At 39.4% G+C, this 21,583-nt stretch overlaps 1 protein-coding gene across 4 annotated transcripts in view; it reads left to right on the top strand.

Annotated features, from left to right (window-relative positions):
• ENKUR (enkurin, TRPC channel interacting protein) overlaps positions 1-15,586 on the top strand; it is a 79,446-nt gene extending 63,860 nt beyond the window's left edge. For all 4 annotated transcript variants that reach the window (XM_045399704.3, XM_045399705.3, XM_074001252.1 and 1 more), the window contains 3 exons: positions 1,526-1,749; positions 7,121-7,267; positions 12,672-15,586. In XM_045399704.3, the coding sequence (XP_045255639.1) occupies positions 1,526-1,749; positions 7,121-7,267; positions 12,672-12,845 (545 nt within the window). In that variant the 3' untranslated portion in view covers positions 12,846-15,586. The remainder of the gene's footprint in view (positions 1-1,525; positions 1,750-7,120; positions 7,268-12,671) is intronic.
• The last annotated feature ends 5,997 nt before the right edge of the window (positions 15,587-21,583 follow it).

Genomic DNA, 21,583 nt, shown 5'->3' with positions numbered 1-21,583 from the left:
AAGGAAGACATGCAGGGTTTTGCAAGAGCTTTAAAAACTCAGTCCAATGACAGTTCTGGAGGACAGTTCTGGAGAACTAGAAGTTCAATATCAAGGTGTCAGAGGATTAGTTGATTTTTGCTTTCCTTTTTGGGGGGTATTTTTATTTGTTTTTATTTTTAGAGATGGGGTCTATGTTGCACAGGCTGGAGTGTGTGGTGGCTCTTCATAGGCATGATGAAAGCACACTGCAGCCTCACACTCCTGGTTTCAAGCAATCCTCCTACCTCAGCCTCCCAAGTAGCTGGGACTGCAGGCATGCAACACCACACCCAGCAGGGTTGGTTTCTTTAAAGCATCTCTCATTGGCTTGTAGATGGTTATCTTTTCTCTGTATCTTTACACGTTCTTCCTTATATGTATGTCTGTGTTCAAATTTCCTCTTCTAAGGACACCAGTCATATTGGATCAGAGCCTTCTCTAATGACCTCATCTTGACTTAATTACCTCTTTAAAGACCCTTTCTACAAATACTGTTACATTCTGAGATACTGGGGGTTAGGGCTTCAACATGTGAATTCTAGGAGGACATAACTCAGTCCCTAACAAGAGGCTAATCCAGTTTATAGACTTGACAATAAGTATTGGCTTTGCTGATAATAAAAGTTATATAAACTCATAATAAAGGTCAAATTATGCATAAATGAATAAAGTCAGTCCTTAGTAATGGTGATGGGGTTAAAATTGGAATAAGGCATTTTCAAGATAGCTGTTGCTTTCAGTTCTTAAAAATAAATTATTTCACATTTTTGCATTGTGGCAAACCATTTGGCTATATCAAAATAGATCAATGGGAATGATCAAGCTGAAGAGGCTATGTAAAAACGGCCAATAAGCAAGAAATACTTCTTCCGTGTATATACTGTTCATATGTATGTGTGCGTGTGTGTGTGTGTATGTGATCTTTTTTGAGACAGAATGTCACTCTGTCACCCAGGCTGGAGTACAATGGCACGATCTTGGTTCACTGCAACCTCTGCCTCCCAGGCTGAAACAATCCTCCTACCTCAGCCTCCTGAGTACCTGGGACTACAGGTGCACACCATCATGCCTGGCTAACTTTGCATTTTTTGCAGAGATGGGGTTTCACCATGTTGCCAAGACTGGTCTCGAACTCCTGAGTTCAAGTGATCTGCCCGCCTCAACCTCCCAAAGTGCTGGGATTATAGGCATGAGCCACCGTGCCTGGCCTTCTCAACATACTAATTGATTATGTTGCCCTTAATTTATTTCCATTTTAATTACTGACTTTTTTCTTTTTAAAAAATTATTTTATTGAGGCATGATTGACAGGTAAAAAACTGTGCATATTTGATATCCACAAGTCAATGAGTTTGAGGATAAGTATAAACTTCTATCTTAAATATTTAAATATATGATGACTAAAACTTAAATATACAAGTGGTAAAATATCTGGATATTATAAATAGTACTGAGTAGCAGTGTTTGTAGTTTAATATTAACAAAGAAATGTTATATTTAACAGAAAAAAAGTTTGATCGGAACATGCCCAAAAAGCCTGCTGTGCCATTGAGGACTGATCATCCTGTCATGGGAATACAGAGTGGAAAAAATTTTATAAATACAAATGCAGCCGATGTCATCATGGGAGTGGCTAAAAAGCCTAAACCCATTTATGTTGATAAAAGAACGGGAGACAAGCATGATGTTGAGCCTTCAGGACTAGTTCCAAAGTACATCAATAAAAAGGTAGCCTTGTGGTATATTAATGAGAGGGCTGAGATTCAAATAATTTAAATATGGTGTTCATGGTGATCATCTATATTATCATGATTAGTGCTCTCATTGGACACATTGCCTACGTTGCTGATTCTCCTTCTTCTGCAATCTGTGTTTGGTCCAAATCTAATGTGATAAAGTTACAAAGAACTCGTAGTAAACAATTCCGTATAGTTCAGTAGATAAAAGTTATTGTTGTTTTCCTTAATTTTGGTTATCAATATATTTAACAATTTCAATAAACATTCTCTGAAAGATATTTTTGGTTAGGTGGAAATGTCACTAAAAGCAGTCATTACTGTAAATCTAGAAGGAATAAGCTGTCAGATGGCCTTAAGATTTAGTCATTAATTACAGTAACTTGGCAGCTGAATAAGAAAAATGAAGCAGAATGCAGCTTTAGAGCCATCCGTCTCATCAGAGTAGTATAAATAATTCACATTCCTATTTTAACGTGAATATATTTATTTGGTTTTGGGTTTTGGGTGAAGACTCGAAAGTACTATACAATAATCTAGTCATTTTGGGTCCTTCATTTGTATCTGAAAAGGTGTATAATTTCATTGGTGAACATTATAGTTTAAATATAGATTTTTTTTTTTTTTTGAGACATATTCTCACGCTGTTTCCTAGGCTGGAATGCAATGGTGCAATCTCAGCTCACTGCAACTTCCAGCTTCTGATTCGAGTGATTCTCCTCTCTCAGCCTCCCAAGTAGCTGGGATTACAGGCATGCACCACCAGGCCTGGTTAATTTTTGTATTTTTAGTAGAGAGGGGGTTTCACCATGTTGGCCAGGCTGGGCTTGACTCCTGACCTCAAGTGATCCGCCCACCTCAGCCTCCGGAAGTGCTGGGATTGCAGACATAAGCCACTGCGCCCAGCCAAATACAGATCTTTAAAATAAAAAAGCTTATAAAAATCTTATTTAATCCTACTTTATTTTGCATACTTAAAAAGCTTAAAAGTGTTTGAAATACACAAAATATGAATGCAGGCTGGGCACAGTGGCTCACACCTGTAATACCAGCACTTTAGAAGGCCGGGCGGATTGCTCGAGGTCGGGAGTTCAAGTCCATCCTGGGCAACATGGTGACACCCCGTCTCTACTAAAAGTACAAAAATTAGCCAGACATGGTGGTGTGTGCCTGGAATCCCAGCTACTCGGGTGGCTAAGGCACAACAATCGCTTGATCCCAGGAGACAGAGGTTACAGTGAGCCAAGGTCGTGTCACTGCACTCCAGCCTGGGTGACAGGGCGAGACTCTGTCAAAAAACAAACAAAAAGAGTGCAAAATTCTAAATAATAAGTTGCGTCAAGAAGAAATGAAGGAAGAGAGGGAGAAAGGAAAGGACAGAAGGAAAAAGGAGGAGAGAGATAAGGAAAAAGGAAGAGAGATAAAAGAACAAAAGAAAAGAAACTGCAATAGTGATGTACAGGGGCCTTGAATTAGAGTCCAGCGATCTACCATGATGAATCCAATGCCAGAGGAAAATCAAAACAGGACCCTCAAGGCTGTTTTCAGAGGACACTGTCTTCTCAGGAATCTAGGAGTTTGCAGGATAAGCCAATAAAGTTACTTCAGGCTTCTCCAGGTACTTCCTCCTTCTGTGGCCCCTGGAAACTGTTCTATACTCCTTGTCCCACAGGATAGGGAAAAGTGGAAAACTCACTCTCCTGGCTCTTAAAGCCACTTCCAATCCGTTTTTTCTGCATGATTATATGAAAAGTCTTCGATGGTCATGCCACCACCTGCCACACACTCTGCCCCTCCTTCTGGCTGCTCTCTAAGCTGTCCACTTTATTGCATTTTCTAACTTCAACAGGAAATTTGAAGTATCCATCCTGGAAATAGAAAAATACCAGATCTGTCTATGCTCATTTACCAAGTCATGAAAGCACCGTGCACATAATGTCCTTTCGGTGTTGCTGACTAGCAATCAGTGCTCACAAAAGACTTATTCAATTTACTTTTCCCTTATCAGAGTTAAGTTTTAAAGATCTATTATTGGTAGGTGAGATAGTAAATAAATTCTTTTAAAGTCAATGTCATATTTTTATAAAATGAGTGAACTCCTGTTTCAGTTCCAAGTGAATTATATGCCATTCGTACCATGAGAAACGATTTCTGAAAACAAGCAAGGATAGATGATCACATGAGGTATTTAGCAATAGTAGTAAAGACATTATTTCAAATTGTAACTCTGCCACTTAGTAACCGTGATTTCCAACAATCCATTGGATTTATCACAGGGTCGTAGTGAGGATTAAATAATATAAAATATATTGAGCACTTGGCACAAAATATGACACCTAATAAAAGAACAAAGAGTGAATATTATAATATATGCAATTTTATTAACAGTATGCATTAGCCTCCGGTGATTCAGCCCATAGAAATATTTCAGATCATTGACGCTTTTGCTCATTTGTGAGTTTTTTTCCTGAACTGTATCATGCCATTCCCTTTCTTTTTAAAAGTAAATGTAATTTAATTTTTTTTAGAGATGGGAGTCTCACTATGTCGCCCAGGCTGGTCTTGAACTTTTGGGCTCAAACAATTCTCCTGCCTAGCTGTCCCAAAGTGCTGGGGTTACAGGCATGAGCCACTGTGCCCAGTCATTCTCCTTCTTAAACAGAGTATGCCAAATATAACTTAATCTTTTTGTGATCCTGCAGAATCATCATGATGAAGCTCCATTATTGTTATTAAGTTGTAATGAGGTGTTTCCCTCAGTGTTTTCCGAAGTGGATTGGCCTGTCTCACTGCACCAACTGACCAGAATACTGGGCTCCCAGAGTCTATTTGTGTTGTCCTCTGCAGCTTCCAGACACATTTATATCTAGGATTTCTATCCCTTGTTCAGTCAGGATGGGTTAAGTTACACTGTGATGACAAACAACCCCCAAATTTCAGTAACTTAAAACCACAAAGTGTTATTGTTTGCTTTCGCCACATGCCCTTTGAGGGTTGTTACAGGCTCTGCTTCTTTTCCTTCTTCCAGGACCCAGAAAAATCTAAACATTGCTTGTCACTAGACCAGACAGGAAAAGACACAGCAAGTCATCCACTAATTCTTAAGGCTTCTATCCAGAAGTGGCAGAGGTCACCTCCACTGACACTGAGCAATTCGGGGCATATGGCTACATCTTACTTTATGAGGACAACACAGGAAAGTGTTGTCCTACCAAGTGTCCAAAAGGAAAACAGAATGTTTGTCAGAATTTTAATGACTACCATACCTCCCAACTGCTGCTTCTTCAGCGAGGTCCTTCCCGACCTCCTTGTGTATCTAAAATGGCCGCTAGTATTTTCTTTTCCCTCACTATCCTTATTTATTTTACTTCAGAACACATACATATTATTTCATTCTCTATTTTTGGTGAGTCTCTGTCACCATAGAATGCAAATTCCCTGAAGACAGAAACTTTGCCTTTTTTATTCACCAGTATACCTAACACCAAGTACATTCTCAAATATTTTTTAAAGAAGGAATACGTAGTAGTCCTGTTTCTACACATGGTGAAATCAAACGCATTTACTAAGCTGAAAGAATCATAGCTGATGGTTTCACTGTCAGTCGCTGTGAAATGGGAAAAGTTGTCTTATTCCCCTTGCTGGGTGTACCATAGGGCTGTGGCTCACTTCTTCGGTGCCCCACTGCTTAGACCTCTAGGGGGAGCATGCAGACGGGCAGGTTGTGGGGCTCTGACTCCACAGCAGTGTCTATGGGTCAATGTTCGCAGCTCCTGAAGCCCCAGCGGGCATGTGTTACAGGCTGTGCTCTTTTAATTTAGCTGTCCATAGGCGGCTTGTGTTTTCTCAATTAGACTCCCTGCCTTATCACAAGGGCAGAGGGCTTCCAAAGGACTTTCTGTATCCCAGGATTCTTGCCTTGGTATCCTGGAAGAATTGGATCACACGTGGGCTTGGAGAATGAGTGCAAGGTGTTATTGAGTGGAAGTAGCTCTCAGCAGATGGGGGAGCCCGAAGGGAGATGGACTTTCCCTGGAGCCGGGCAGCTCTGTGACTCGGGCTCTCCTCCCACCACCCCGTCCAAACTCTGTGTCGTTCCACTGGTCGATGGCCTGCCAGCATGCCAGTGCCCAACGGTGTGCTCTTATGTTGGCATGCTCCTCTCGACCGCCTCCATTTATATGTCCTTCCATTGATGTGTTCCTCTCCACGTGCAGCCATTTGTGTGCCTGCCTGCTAGGTAGGGTCTTGGGGGTTTTTATAGGCACAGGATGGGGACATGTTTTTATAATGTTTTGGAAGATTTTGTCTTTTCTTTAACAAGACCACGAAAAAGAGACTTCAAAATATTCAAGATATTTCAGGTAAAAACTGAAGCACGTAGAAGGTGGAAGGTAGAAAAGCCAACTCTTGAATATCATATTCAAGATGTTTCAGGTAAAAACTGAAGAACATAGAAGGTAGAAAAGCCAACTCTTAGGAGTAAAGTATCAGCCAAGAACAGGCGTGGGAAACATTCAGAAAAGGAAAAACATTGGGAGGCCAAGACGGGCGGATCACGAGGTCAGGAGATCGAGACCATCCTGGCTAACACGGTGAAACCCCGTCTCTACTAAAAAATACAAAAAACTAGCCGGGCGAGGTGGCGGGCGCCTGTAGTCCCAGCTACTCACGAGGCTGAGGCAGGAGAATGGCGGGAACCCGGGAGGCGGAGCTTGCAGTGAGCTGAGATCCGGCCACTGCACTCCAGCCCGGGCAACAGAGCGAGACTCCGTCTCAAAAAAAAAAAAAAGAAAAAAAAAAAAAAAGAAAAGGAAAAACAAGCAACTGCAGTAACAACTCCATCTATTTATTTATTTATTTATTTAGAGATGGAGTCACACTCTGACACTCAGGCTGGAGCGCAGTGGCACCATATTTGCTCACTGTAACCTCCGCCTCCCAGCCACCTGAATTCAAGAGATTGTCATGCCTCAGCGACCTGAATAGCTGGGACTACCAGTACATGCCACAATGCCCACCTAATTTTTGTATTTTTAGTAGAGACGGGGTTTCACCATGTTAGCCAGGCTGGTCTCAAACTCCTGACCTCAAGTGATCCACTCCCCTCAGCCTCCCAAAGTGCTGGGATTGCAGGTGTGAGCCACCATGCCTGGCCAATAACAACTCCATTTTAAAAGGCAGAAATCTACTAGCTCTCAACGAGGGGCGGGGGGAATCACTGAATTTTGTCAATTTACAGGGTTTTGAGCAAAGGCTTTAAGTCTGTACCATTTATTTTTCTCCCATCATCGGTTGATGTGTACACATATATAAGATTGCATACAAAATATTGATTACTTTTTTCTGCAAAATCTTCTTAGGATTATGGTGTCACACCTGAATACATATGTAGGCGAAACGAGGAACTAAAGAAAGCCCAAGAAGAATATGATCGCTATATCCAGGAAAACCTTAAGAAAGCAGCTATGAAAAGGCTCTCCGATGAAGAAAGAGAGGCGGTTCTGCAGGTGTGTGTTCTGCCATTTACATTCATCTGTAACTCTTTGGATCACCTCTGAAAGAAAGGTGTACCAGCACCTTGATGATTAATGGCAGCACTTTGATTTTGAAATCAGAACAATCTCTTTGGATTACAGTTAAAAACTACATACAGCAAAGCTTACTCTTTGGAGAGAGCAAAAAGTTATAATATAGGGATTCACTGAATAATATTTTATTTCCAATTTGGTGAACTGTTTTTCTCCTGAACTACGGTTGTAAGGAAGCCTACCTTCCTCTACAATGAACACGCATGAAATGAGGCAAATAAAGCATTTTTATTTTCATTTTTATGCCCCTGAGTTTGTGAAGAATAATAAATTAGATATTTTTCACTAGATGGAGCTCTAGAATAATTGAAAGTGTCCTTAAAACAACTTTTTTTTTCTTTCCTATAAGCCACATGTCCAAAATTTTAAATAAACAGGTGTTAGGTTTCACATATGTTTCTCTTGTTTTTAATTAAATAGACTTAAAGATATATTTATATTGGGTTTTTTAATGCAGGACTTTTATCTGAAGCATTTAAAATATTAGGGGGCGTAAGCAGAGTTTCTGCTTCATCATTTGTATAAGTGTTTAATCAAGCACCTCTTTGGTTTTTATAGTCATACTTTCTCTTATAGAGGTAGAAATAATACTTAATTGTTTGGTTTTTTTTTTTTTCATTTTGAAAACATCCCACGAAGCCATTTCTCGTGTCTTATTAATCTGTTGAAAAGTGGATTCATATGCTGATATAAATTCTTAACATTTTATCAATGTCATCATAATCCTTAATAAACATTTCTTAAATGCTAAACCCTGAGGATATTTTAAAAGGCATAAGATTTTTTTAAATGTCTACTATGGAGAATTGTACAATTTAATTAGTGAGAGGTACTATGGATCTATGTACGTGTATAGATGTGAATGTACGTATGTATGCAGCTCCTAAGTTTCACAAGGTTCCAAGGCACTAGTCCCCCCCCCGAGGAGTATAGATCATTAGCTGGGCCTGAAAATGTAGAGTGACGGCGTGTCCCAGACATTAGGAGTGGCTCAAAGGCAAGGACGGTGTCTCTTTGCTGACAGCAGCATCCCCAGTGCCTAGCACAGTGCTCAGTGGAAACGCAGATGTTCAGAAATGGTCTGCTGCAAAGGAGGAAGGCAGACAGGCAGGAAGGAAGGCTGGCAGACATGGAAGTGAGAATTGGCATGTCATTTTCAGGGAGAGCTCTGGTCTGTGGCCCATTCTGTCTCTCTCATTTGGATGTTCCCATTTTCAGAAAGTATATGCCTTTGTGAAAGCCAGGATTTTACACCTAAATGATGCTGAAAAATAGGAATATGACGAAGAACTCAGAAGTGACAGGTCCTTCCCTTCTGTGTCTTTTTGGCTGCAGGAGATAAGCAGCCCTCAGCTTCCTATTACGGTCACTACAGAGTTACCCTTTGATGTGACAATAGCAAATCCTCCACTGGATGCCTTATGAGCCAGGGAGCAGAGCTGCCATAGTAACGAAGCCACTGGCCGGCCTCCTGATGAGCCCTGATCCTTCCCTGGGCAAGAGTTGCGTGTAGTTCGATGACAATCTGATTGTGTGCCCCTGAGTAAGCCACATTCTGCTCATTCTTCATAAAATAACAGTCTCATTATACCTGGACAGGATCGTCTGGTCTAGTGATTCCAAATTTCTCATTTTTAAAATGAGGGCTATATATATATATATATATATATATATATATATGCTGTGTCACTCTACATTTTTCAGGCCAGCTAAAGATCTATAATCCTCCAGTGGTGACTGGTGCCTTGGAACCTTATGAAACTGAGGAGCTGCATACATACACACATTCATATCTCCACATGTACATAGATCCATAGTTCCTCTCACCAATTAAATTCCAAAATTCTCTATTTATACATATTTTATATATAAATTATATATGACGTATATACAATATATACAAATAAATTTTATTTATGTATATAAATATACACACACACACACACACATATATATATATATATATATATATATATATATAAATAAAGTTTTTTGAGATGGAGTCTTGCTCTGGCACCCAGGCTGAAGTGCAGTGGCATGATCTTGGCTCACTGCAACCTCCACCTCTCAGGTTTAAGTGATTCTCATGCCTCAGCCTCCCAGGTAGCTGGAACTACAGACATGCACCACCACGCCCACCTAATTTTTTTTGTATTTTTTAGTAAAGATGGGGTTTTGCCATGTTGCCCAGGTTGGTCTAGAACTCCTGGCCTCAGGTGATCCACCCACCCCGGCCTCCCAAAGTGCTGGGATTACAGACATGAGCCACTATGCCCAGCCCTTAATACTAATACATTAAGCAGGCCCCTTTGTTCATTCGTTTATTTATTGAATATCTACTGTGTTCCAGCCAGAAGGATACTGTAGAAAGCAAAATAAACACAGTCCTCAGTGTCAGTGAACTTAGAGTTTGATTTTCATTTGTCCTCGGTCACAAAACTATCAAGTGCATCAACAGGGACCAAAACTCATTTACCAATTGCCAGGCTGGTGTTTCCCCCACTACAGAACACATACTTGCAGAGGAGGTAGCAAAGGGAGGCTGCATCGGTCAGGGCTCCAGCAGGAAATCGAAGGCACACTCAGCTAGGACTTGGAAGAGAACTTATGTTTGTTTATTTATTTATTTATTTATTTATTTGAGACAGTCTTGCTCTATTGCCTAGGCTGGAGTGCAGTGGCACAATCACGGCTCACTGCTAGCTGGGATACTAACATGCCTGGCTGGGTTTTTTTGTAATCTGTTTATTTCATTTTTTTATTTTTTATTTTTAGAGAGGGAGTCTCACCATGTTGCCCAGGCTGGTCTCAAATTCCTGGCCTCGAGCAATCCTCCTCCCTCAGCCTCCCAAAGTGTTGGGATTACAGGCATGAGTAGTGGCCACTGAAGAGAATTCATGAAGGAATTATTGACAGAAGCGAAGTAGGGTTAAGGGAACCAACAAGAAGCACTGAGGCACCCCAGGAGTAGGGACAATAGGAATTAACCACCACCTAGGCTTGAAGGGCAGCAGGCAGAAGAAGCAGTGCTCTCAGAATCCAGTGAGAGCTGGAGCTGGGCTGAGGGTCACAGTCATAGATGAATGCAGCTAGAACCCGTGTCCAGACTGTCCTAGGAGAGGAGGAGAAATGCCCCAACCTTACTGTCCGCCCTCCAGGGCTTTCTGTGGCTGAACTGGGGCCAAAGGGCAAAAGAGCTGGGAGCACCCCATAAGGTGGAGAATGTTTGGGGGTGGCGGGGGGTGCAAAAGGAGCATGAAACTGAAGGCCCTTCTTATTATAAGATCACGTCTCCCTATCTGAATTTTTTCCAAAATGAACAATATTATTTCAGCATTAAAATAGAAGAGAGGAAAATTAAGAAATAAAAATAAGGGAAAATCGCTATTGCTGCAACACATGAAATATCTTTTTAGATGAAATAATGAAAAAACCTCTTAAAGTCAGCAAGTAGCCTATTTCAGTATAATATGAAATATTTGCTACATTTAGTTTCCATCCCTGACTGTTGACTTTGATCCAAACGTTATTGTACACACTGGAAGATAAAAGCAAACTATCCTTTAAAAGAAAATATGGAGGAAAACTGTAGCTGCTGTGACTGCAAGTAATATGGAAATATCACCCAACTAGCTATGAAAAACCTTTGATATCCGCAAGTGTACAAATACATAGACTTCCTCTCTGCAATAGACACCCCTGTGGAGCACTGTGGGAACCTATTTCACATTCCATAATGAAAGGCTGTGGAGAAATAGAATTCTTTTGAGGGCTTCTTTTTGGAATACATCGCATACACTATCAAGAACTGTGTAGCCTCCTCTTCTTAAATTTTAACCTAGATACTTTTTCTTCTATCCTTTTCCTTTCCCAGATCCTTAGCTCACTCAAGAAGGTCTCATAATTTGTTGCCCCATTCCCCAACCAACCTCTTCTATACAGTGTGCCATGACCTGTCATCAGCCCTTTTATCGAAGCATGGAAATAAATCATTGAAATTTTATTGTCCCCGGAAGTTTCTACAAGATTAAATTTGTACCGTGAGAGCTTACGATGAAGGCATTATTATATGAGTCACTTCTAATCCTCTTTTACACATATATGTACAGCCATGGTTTTCAAGGACCATGTTTTCTAGGTAGTATTTTTAGTTTTTGGGTTTTGGTTTTGGGTTTGCTGTCAGGCAGGGTCTCACTCTGTTGTTCAGGCTGGAGTGCAGTGGCACAATCATGGCCCACTGCAGCCTCAACCTCCTGAGCTCAGGTGATCCTCCCACCTCAGCCTCTCAGGTAGCTGGGACCACAGGCCCATGCTACCATACTTGGCTATTTTTTGTATTTTTTGTAGAGACAGGTTTTTGCCATGTTGCCCACACTGGTCTCGAACTCCTGGACTCAAGCAATTCACCGTCAAGGCAGTATCTTAAATTGCACTTTCTGTTTTGCTTTTGTGTAAATAAAATAATCTATGTGCCCATAATGAATAATTAAAAAGTGTTGACTTATAAAATTTCATTGAATTAATTTAATTAGTTTAAGACCATTTTGTCTATGGAGCCCATAGGGCACTGTGATAAAAAATGGTAATTATGCAGAAACAGAAATAACCTTTATTGCTCCTAAGAGATCCCTAATTTTACATTTGTTGATTTGTGAGAATAGAAAACGTTAGCTACATTACTGAATTAGCATGTGTGTTACATTTAATGACCTTTCAATCATTTATAGAATATATTAATAGGAACTATAGATCCCTTAACTATATAGAGGGCAGTTGGTTCTTTCTAATATATTGAAAAGACACTTAGAAGATCTTCTTTTGTGCAAGTGAATTTCAGCAATTTTACAAATCCCATTTGTTAGAAATAAGAAAATATGGCCATGAACATCAGAATTAGGTCTTTTGATGTGATTTCTCTGTTGAAGAATGAAGATAAAAAAGAAAATTTTACAAAACAATTTCCTGTTCAAAAATGTTGTTCTAAGTTGTTTTTTACCCACATATTTGCTATGAGCTTTAGCTTCACACTACTCATAACTCTGCATGTACATTTTTGATGGTAAAAACAAGTACAGTAACAACAAAAACAGAGCAAACAAATACTCCCAGTGGGAACTGAGCACACAGTCAAGGATGGGATTTGGCCTCTGTACAGTATTTTTGGTTACTGTGGCCAAGTACTTGATAAATACATTTCATTTTAGAAGTTATTTTTGTCAGTTTCTTTTACCTATTGACATTTTTCATTACCGATTAACTTTTCCAATTTCCTTTACTTTTGCAGTTTGCTTTGGTATTTACAAGTTTCTTTGACCATTTGCAGGGGCTGAAAAAGAACTGGGAAGAGGTGCATAAAGAATTCCAGTCCCTCTCGGTCTTTATAGATTCCATACCAAAGAAGATCCGCAAGCAGAGGCTGGAAGAAGAAATGAAACAACTGGAACACGACATTGGTGTAATTGAAAAGCACAAAATTATTTATATTGCCAATAAGTAAGAATGGATCTTTAAAGTATAGCAATTTCAATGCAGGGAAAAAAAACATGGAAAATATAAAAATAAAACTCCACGTTTTTCAAAAAGGAAAATACTATGAAGAGAATAAAAATAGACTTAATCAGAATGCTTAGGCAATGTGCAAAGAATAATTGAGTTATTCACTTACACAAGAAGAAATTTTGTTTTTACTAGTGTCACCTTTTCCACATATAAACTATTACATTTGAGAATATGTGTTCCAGTTCCACAATGTAATTCATTATTATTACATGTTTCACATAAACATTAATTTCTAGGTACTGAAAAATAAAGTCAGCACTCAAAACTTCACTTTTTTTTTTTTTTCCTGCAGTGCATGATACCAACAGCACAACTTTGAAAACTGTTAAGTATTTTGAACTGGAAATGGTAACATGTGCCTTCTTACTACTCTAAGTGTCTCCAACACATTGTTTCTGAACTCCACAAATGCAAAAGATGTATTTTCCTGTGGCCCATGACATTTGCAGTTATTCCAAGTGATAAATATTTTCAGTATTCATAACACTGTATATGATGAAAGGCTTCTATTTGGAGGAAGAAAAATTAAGAAGACAACTTACAAAATCAAGACTACAACTTGTAAAAGGCATCACTGAGGATGATTAAGGAGAATAGCCTCCTTTCTAGCATACTAACTTCGATATTCTTGTTTTATTCCACAACTCACTATGCATATCTTATTTAAATGTTTTTTTTCCTTTTGGTCCTTTCTACTTATCTATTTTATGAATTCTAAAGTTACATTTGTAAGATTACATAATCTATTAAGCAATAAGTTTATGTTAGTAGAGCTGTTTTCAACCCAAAATAAGAAAAATAGCTCTAAATATCTAGGAGGAAAAAGTTATTTTATGAAATTTTAAATTAGAAAAATTGGGTAAAATATATGCAACTATAAAATATCAGAGAAGTAACCATTCCTACTACTTACACTGGTTTTTATCCTCTGGACAACATGAAAAACAAAATATGGGAGTCTTTCAAGCTTTTTTTGCAAACACAGAATTTGGAAGCCTTATAGAAAAGCTTATTTTGGCTACTTAAAGAAAAATAGTTCACATACAATTTTTTTGAAGATTCACTTGAAACTTGTCTGTATGAGTATCTTTATTCCTTTATTAACTTAGGGTGGATATAAAATAAAGGATAATATATGATACGTTCTCACTTACCAAGAATGGTTGGTTGCTATTTAGGGTAGGCTAACAGCTGTGATAGTACACTCCAAAATGTATAATTACATAAACATATATTCAATTCTTGCTAACATAGCAGTGCTTTGCTGTGAGCAGGCCAGCAGGAACCCTTTTCTGCAGTCACTCAGGGACCCAGACTTACAGAGTGGGTAGGATGCACCTGATCCAGAGTTAGGGAGAGGCATGCACAGGCCAGGCCTAGAAATGATGCATATCATTCCCGTTTGCATCGCTAAGTAAGCAACTTAAGTTACTTTAACAAACTAACTCCAAATCTCAGTTGCCTGATACAGATACTTTTTTCATGTACATCACTGTGCAATGCGACCAAGGGTAGGGGTATAACTCTGTTCCCTCAGTCACTCAGGGGCCCACTCTCCTTTTGTCTAGTGGCTCTGTTGATCCAGGCAGCCTTTCTCTGCCAGTTCAGGATGAGATGTTTAGGTAAGTATTTTATTTGTGAAATGATTGCTATACATACTCATTTTTAAATGATTCAAAATCGGTAGCAATGCAAAAATATTCTAATTACTTTAGCCTTATGGATATTATGCTTTGAAGTCATGAGTGGGAGTTGCCTTAAATGTTAAAATGAAAACTTTGTGGTTTTAACAGCTAATTCTTTTGCCTTCTGTAAATGTCTACTAAAGAATCTAGACTTTTCTCTATGGTCTACACTGTTGTCCTAGATGGACATTGTTGCTTTTCTTTCACACAGCCTTCAGAGTGAAACATTCCCATCCATTGTTCCTGGGAGGGTGATCCCTACCATGGGATCCCAACTTTGGATAAAGCCAGTTCAACCTCCCCCAATCCATACACATATATACCTGGGTCATCCTATCACCCAGAAGAGGGACAAACACCTGACTTGGACAGCTGGCCAGTGACTGATCAGATTCTCTCTCTCTTGAGAGCATGAATTAAGAGACATGGAGACTGCAGTCACTTGGGAGTAGACACCTGAAACTAAAAAGTCAAACTTCATTATGCAGCTAGTTTGACTTGGTTTCTCTTCCTGTTCAAAGGAAGAATGGGTAGAATAAAGATTTGATGTGGTCTGGCCCCTTGTCTGTGATCTTTTTAGCTTGATTTCTTGAAATGCTGCTTCTTCCCTACCCATTGTAACTGGCATTCCGATAGTACTGAGGTACTAGAGGCCTCCCAGATCTGCACACATGGTTCCCTCTGCCCAGAAAACTGCCTTTTTCTTTCTCTCATCCTACATAGCTGCCTGGCAAATCCCTAGTCTTCATCAGCTCACATCACATTTCCATGACAATCCTCTTTGATTCCTCAGAATCTGGTCTTCCTTTATGGCACTGGTCATATTGTATTGTGCATATCTGGTTATTTGCCTGTTTTCCATGAAATTGCAAGCTTGTGGGGGAGAAGACACTGTGTATCTTTTCATCTACATTCCTTAGAATCTGCAGGACAGCTGGTATAGAGAAGATACTCAAAAAATCCTTAATGAATAAAGTAATGGACCGTACCCAAACATGTATTTTAATGATCTCTTGACATTATTATCATGACATAAGTCAGAGTTGGAGGATAGAGAATTTGACTACTAAACAAACCAGATGATTCCATACCCATCAGTTAACACATAATCAAAGTGGGAGGAGGCAATTTCACGTAGTGCTTAAGAGCTCAGATACTGAAGTCAGGCGGCCTCTGGTTTGCATTCCAGCTCAGCTGCTTACTAACTATGCTACATAACCTTTCTAAACCATGTTTTCCTTTTCTGTAAATGGGGTTGTTAACCCATTCCATGATCTGTAGAGTTATGATAAGAATGAATGGAACAATATGTGCATAACAGCATAGTCCCTGGCATGTAGAAAGACAACTTAATACTATGACTTACTATTAAGAACTCTCAATTCCGTAGTCCTTTTGTCCAGTTGGTGCTAGGCCCATTAACATCAATAGAATTTCCCACACCCATAAAATCTGGCTGCAGAAAAGGACTTGTTTGAACTGCTTAGAAGTTCTAGCCTGAGATTAGCCTAGCCTGGTTAATCTCTTCAGTGGCACACACAGATGATAACTATATTTGGTAACTTTTATCTCTAGTAACTGGCAAAAATTTGGCAATACATCCTAAGTTACTCAGCACAGGCATTCCAAAAAGATAGATAAGCTTAAATCAGTAATGATGCCAGAGAGTCACTGAGAAAGGTCTGCAAGGTTGTGTCCAACAAAGCCTCATGGGTGATATTTATTAGTGAATTAATGTGTCCCAGGACCTGACCTGAGGACCCATGCTTCCCTGTTCTCAGAAACTCAGAGTCAGACACACATGAATTAAAGTCTATGTGAGCATGAGTTATTGCCCGAACATCAATTTTTAAATTAAGAAATACCTCTCAGCTAAATAAATCTCCATAATAAGTGCATTCTGTCCCAGTTGTCAAGCTATGTGGGAAGAAAAATCATAATCAAAAGGTACCTTGGGCCAGGCACGGTGGCTTACGCCTGTAATCGCAGACTTTGAGAGGCTGAGGTGGGTGGATCTGTTGAGATCAGGAGTTCAAGACCAGCCTGGCCAACATGGTGAAACCCTGTCTCTACTAAAAATACAAAACTTAGCTGGGCATGGTGGTATGCACCTGTAGTCCCAGCTACTCAGGAGGCTGAGGCAGGAGAATCGCCTGAACCCAGGAGGCGAAGGTTGCAGTGAACCAAGATGGCACTGCTGCACTCCAGCCTGGGTGACAGAGCGAGACTCCATCTTGAACAAACAAAACAAACAAAAAATACCCAACAAGTACTTTGGCTAAAACAGAGCCAAGAGAAAAAAAATTATTTTGTAAAAAGTCTGTCAGCTGATATAGCTCACTCATTATCATTCAACCCATATTGACTGCCATGTGCCAAGAACTGTTCTAGTTGCTAGGCATATAATGGTGAACAAAATAGCTACGTTGGGAAGACAGAAATAATCACACAAATATAATGCATTTATAATTAGAAATTGAAATTAGTGTTTTGGAAGAAAAAAAAAAAACAACAGGATGCTATGCAAGAGAATATCAAGGGAATCCTAAATCAGATTTTGTAGGCTCTGACATTTTAAATGAGACTGAAGAATTAGTGGAAGTTGGGAAAAGCTGAGAAGAAAAGGGTTGCAGAGGGGAAAGAATTCCAAGCAGAGAGAAGAATGTGTGAAGGATTTGGGGCAGGAAACCCTTGACGGATAGGCAAGACAGCCATGGGGCTGGGGTGAACTTAGAAAAGGGGAGAAAGCTGCAAGCTGAAGAGGAGGAAAGCAGGCACCACTGATGCGTTTTAAGCAGAGAGGTGGCACGAGGCAGTCAGTATTTGTAAATGATCATTCGCTATGTGGACTGAAGTGGAAGATCAGATGAGCATGGGGAGACTAGTTAGTAGACTACTTGGTAAAGAAGATAGTGGCACAGACCAAGGTTGTAGTAGTGCAGATAAAGAGTAGCTGTTGGCTTCAATAAATATTTAGGAGGTAAAAATATAACTTGGTGATGGATTGAACGGGGGAAGAGGGAGGTTTCAAAATTGACAACCAAATTCTGATTTGAGCAGCCAGGCAGTGGGGCGGCAAGCGGTGGGGCTGCCGTTTTCTGAACTGGGAAAACCTAGGGGAGGAGCAGTTTAAGAGAAGAATGTGGTAAAGATATCAAGAATATGATTTTAAACATGTTAGGCTTATGAAAATTGTGGCATCTAGTTGGAAGTTTAGATCAAGAGACAGAAAGATACATTGAAAGAGCGAGAGCTTTGTATCAAAAGAGAAGTGGGGTAGACCTGTATGTTTGCAGATTCATCAGCGTGAATGAGATCACCTTGGGACAAACTGAGAAGGCAATGAATGAGCTCTCAGCAACTACCATTTAGAGGTAAGGTGGGAGAGAAGGAGTCCGTAGATGAAAGGCCAAAACAAAGTTTAGTGTCCAGAGAGGTCAAAAGAAAACCAGGAAGCCAAGAAAATTCAAGAAAGGAGCACCTTTTCCCTAAAGTAGATCCTTGACAATGGGAATGACATTCTCAACACCCTGGCCAAGACTTTCTCCTGGCTCTGAGTAGGACACAGGTCAACGTCTACACTGATACCCTGGCCTCTGTTTCATTATTTGTAGTCCAAACTCCACCATTGAATCCTTTGCTCTTTCTAGACATGTTAATGCCATTAACACTAGTCACAACATTAGTATGGGATCCACCATGCCTATTAACACAGTCCACAGTAATACAGTTTGAATACCAAATTGAAGGAAACTTTTCAAAAGGTCAAAGACATTTTTCAGCAGTTAAGGAGGCCAGTGCTGGTGAACATCATAAGTAACTCTCAAGAGAACCATCTAATTTCGCTCCTTTCCCAGTTCTTTATTTGATTTATTTGTAAACACTGGTTACTCCCTGTAAGAGACAAACATAGATCAGGGGGAAAAAAAGAGCCAGATAATTTTTCTGGAGAGTTAGTTTCTTTCTGTTGAAACGTGCTATGGTTTGAAAAAAATCAGCAGGTCTGACTGACAGCAAGTTATGTAACTTTTGGAAAATCACTTAGTGAGTCTCAGCCTCATTTTCCTTATCTGTAATACAAAGAAACAGAGCCAGATTTTGTCCAACCCTCCTTCCAGTCCTAATGGTCCATAACTATAAAACTCTAAGACTATTTCAAGTTACTGCAAACAAGAGTTTGGTCTCCAAACTGATCAGAATGCAGGAAAGCCCTGGTGGATACAGAACCAATGATTTGCACCAACACGTGTCAACCCAAGAACATGATTTGACAAACTAGAAAGAATGTTAAGTAAAGCAAGAACTGTCACTAATTTTTCAGTGTTTTCAGATGAAAACTTCCTTAACAACAGTCATTTGAGGTTTTCAACCACAGAGTGTTACTTTTCTAAGTACTTTAAATACATGGTCTCTCTAGGAAGCCAGTGCTATTATTTAAAAAAAGAGAGACAGAGAGAGAAGGAGAAGAAAAGAAGAAGATGGAGAAAAAGAGGTAAAGGGAGAGAGAGAGGAGAGAGAGAAAGAGGGAACAGGAGAGAGAGGAGAGAAGGAGAGGGATGGGAAAAGAAAAGTAAAAAAAGGAATGGCATGTGTTCTTTTATCTAGAATGAGAGTTTCCAATGATAGAAGAACATTCTATGCTCTTAGGACAATGTCTGAGGCCACGAATAAAAAAAAAAACTGTGTGTTCATAATTTTAAAAATTGTTGAGTGAAGCCAAAGGGAATAGCATTTTTTTCTTTCTACATAACGTGCTTGATGAGAAAGAACTGAGATTAGCAACAGAGTAAGTGAATACCAATTATACCTGCAAACTGAAAGATAGTGTTTCACAGGACTGGTGTAAAAAGGCCATGCACATACTAATTTTTAAAACTGCACATGCAGATATGGCCTTTAGATGTAGATTTTTTATTCTAAAGGAGGTGCCGATATAGAAAACAAGGGTAGTATATTTTTTCTTCAAACTGCCTTACCTTAGGCACTCAAGTCAGTGATGTCTGTGAAGCAAGAACATATACTTATCTAAATGATATTGCTGATGTGAAAAACATCTGTGGAATTCTTTTGGAATAAAAAATATCCATCCCATTCCTGAACTTCTGCTACCAAGTTCTCTTTTCTTGAGACAACTAATGTTATCAATTTTTAATGTAACTTTTCTATAAATATTATATAAAAACAAATGTGTATATATATACACACAAACATAATAATTACACACACATATGTATATTCATCTCACTTTTTAAAATTTAAATGAGAGCATGCAATAACATTTGCCTTTTTCAGTTACTAATGCTGTAAAGCTCATTTTTTTATTCATACATATTCTTCATTCCTTTTTGTAGATGCATGGTGTTGAATTGTGTAGGTGTATATATTTCACCAGTACCCTATTGATGGACAGCTAATTGTTTTCATATTTCCTATTAAAAGCAATGTTGCAGTGAATGAGCTTGAACATTGCACTTGTTGATTTTATTAGGAACTAATTTTTACTTTGCTGTTTTTGCCTGTGTGTGATTAGGTAATGTATATACATGACCTAAAATGTATAATTTACCCAAAGGTAAGTAGGAAGAAGGCATCTTTCTCATGTCCCTTCCACATAAGCAACCACTATGACCAACTTCTTATTGTTCTAAATGTATACATTCTATGCATATAAGTATCCATAGTATGAAAATAATTATACATGTATCTATAGAAGAATTACACCTATTTGACAGATACTTGGTTTTCTTCTGTCATAGCCTACAGAGATCAGAAGACTCTTGTCATAAAAGGCATCATGTATGAGTGTAAGCCTTTATGTTAGGAATAGCTTTTTTATTGTTTCATTCTTTATTAACCACACACCATCAATATTGTGGATCTCATTAAGAAAGCAATGCTTTCCTTGATTTTCAATGCCTATGTTTTTATTCTGGATGGAAGAGGGGCTATGGATATGGGACGCTCCCTGCCCTGTCCTTGGCCACACTGTGTTGAATTTTCCAATTTGGATTCATTGGTAAATTCGTTGGTTTCATCTGGACAAATGCTTTAAAACAAATTCCCTGGCTTTTTGCAGAATTATTGAGATGACAGGCAGCTGCCACCCACTTAGTAAGATGATGTTCAGTACTAACTAGTAAGAATGCTTTATAGCCGGGCACGGTGGCTCACTCCTGTAATCCCAGCACTTTGGGATGCCAAGGCAGGTGGATCACCCGAGGTCAGGAGTTCAAGACCAGCCTGGCCAACATGGTGAAATCCCTGTCTCTACTAAAAACACACAAAAAATTAGCTAGGCATGGTGGTGGGTGCCTGTAATCCCAGCTACTTGGGAGACTGAGGCAGGAGAATCACTTGAACCCAGGAGGTGGAGGTTGCAGTGAGCCAAGACCACGTCATTGCACTCCAACCTGGACAACAAGAACAAAACTCAGTTTCAAAAAAAAAAAAAAAATAAAAGAATGCTTTATAGATATAGATGATATAAACAGTGAGATGGACGAGTTAGGCTGCAAATTTTAACACTGCAACCATCTGAGTTCTGCTTTCATTATCCCAGTGGTGGGGTCTGCATTGGGTCAGCTGCTTCCTGTGTTTTGTGTTTTTCTCTTTCTTGATTGTATTTTTCCAGTGCCGAGAGTCTACTTGTTTATTAACTCTAGATTGCAGGCTGCATGCAGAGAGACCCTCCCTGCACACACAATAAAATCTCCACTATACACTTACATCTCTCCATGCAAACTGTACACTTCTTGCCTGAGTCCTTCTCTTCCATATGATCTTGCTAACAGGACTTAGGAGCAGTCGTTCTAACCCACCACAATATTCTGAGTTTTTCCAATCAGGCTCCCAGGAAGGGGTAGAAAGGCATGTGGCTTCCCTTCTCTGACAGTGCATGTGACAATTTTACCAAATGTTTTGTCATGGAATAATAAGGTCAACAGCTTTACAGCCTGCCTAACAATCTTTCCCATCACTTAGATGTCCCTTT

This window comes from Macaca fascicularis, chromosome 9, assembly GCF_037993035.2.
Source record: "Macaca fascicularis isolate 582-1 chromosome 9, T2T-MFA8v1.1".
Taxonomy (NCBI): Eukaryota; Metazoa; Chordata; class Mammalia; order Primates; family Cercopithecidae; genus Macaca; species Macaca fascicularis.
This window is presented reverse-complemented; position numbering and strand designations above follow the sequence as displayed.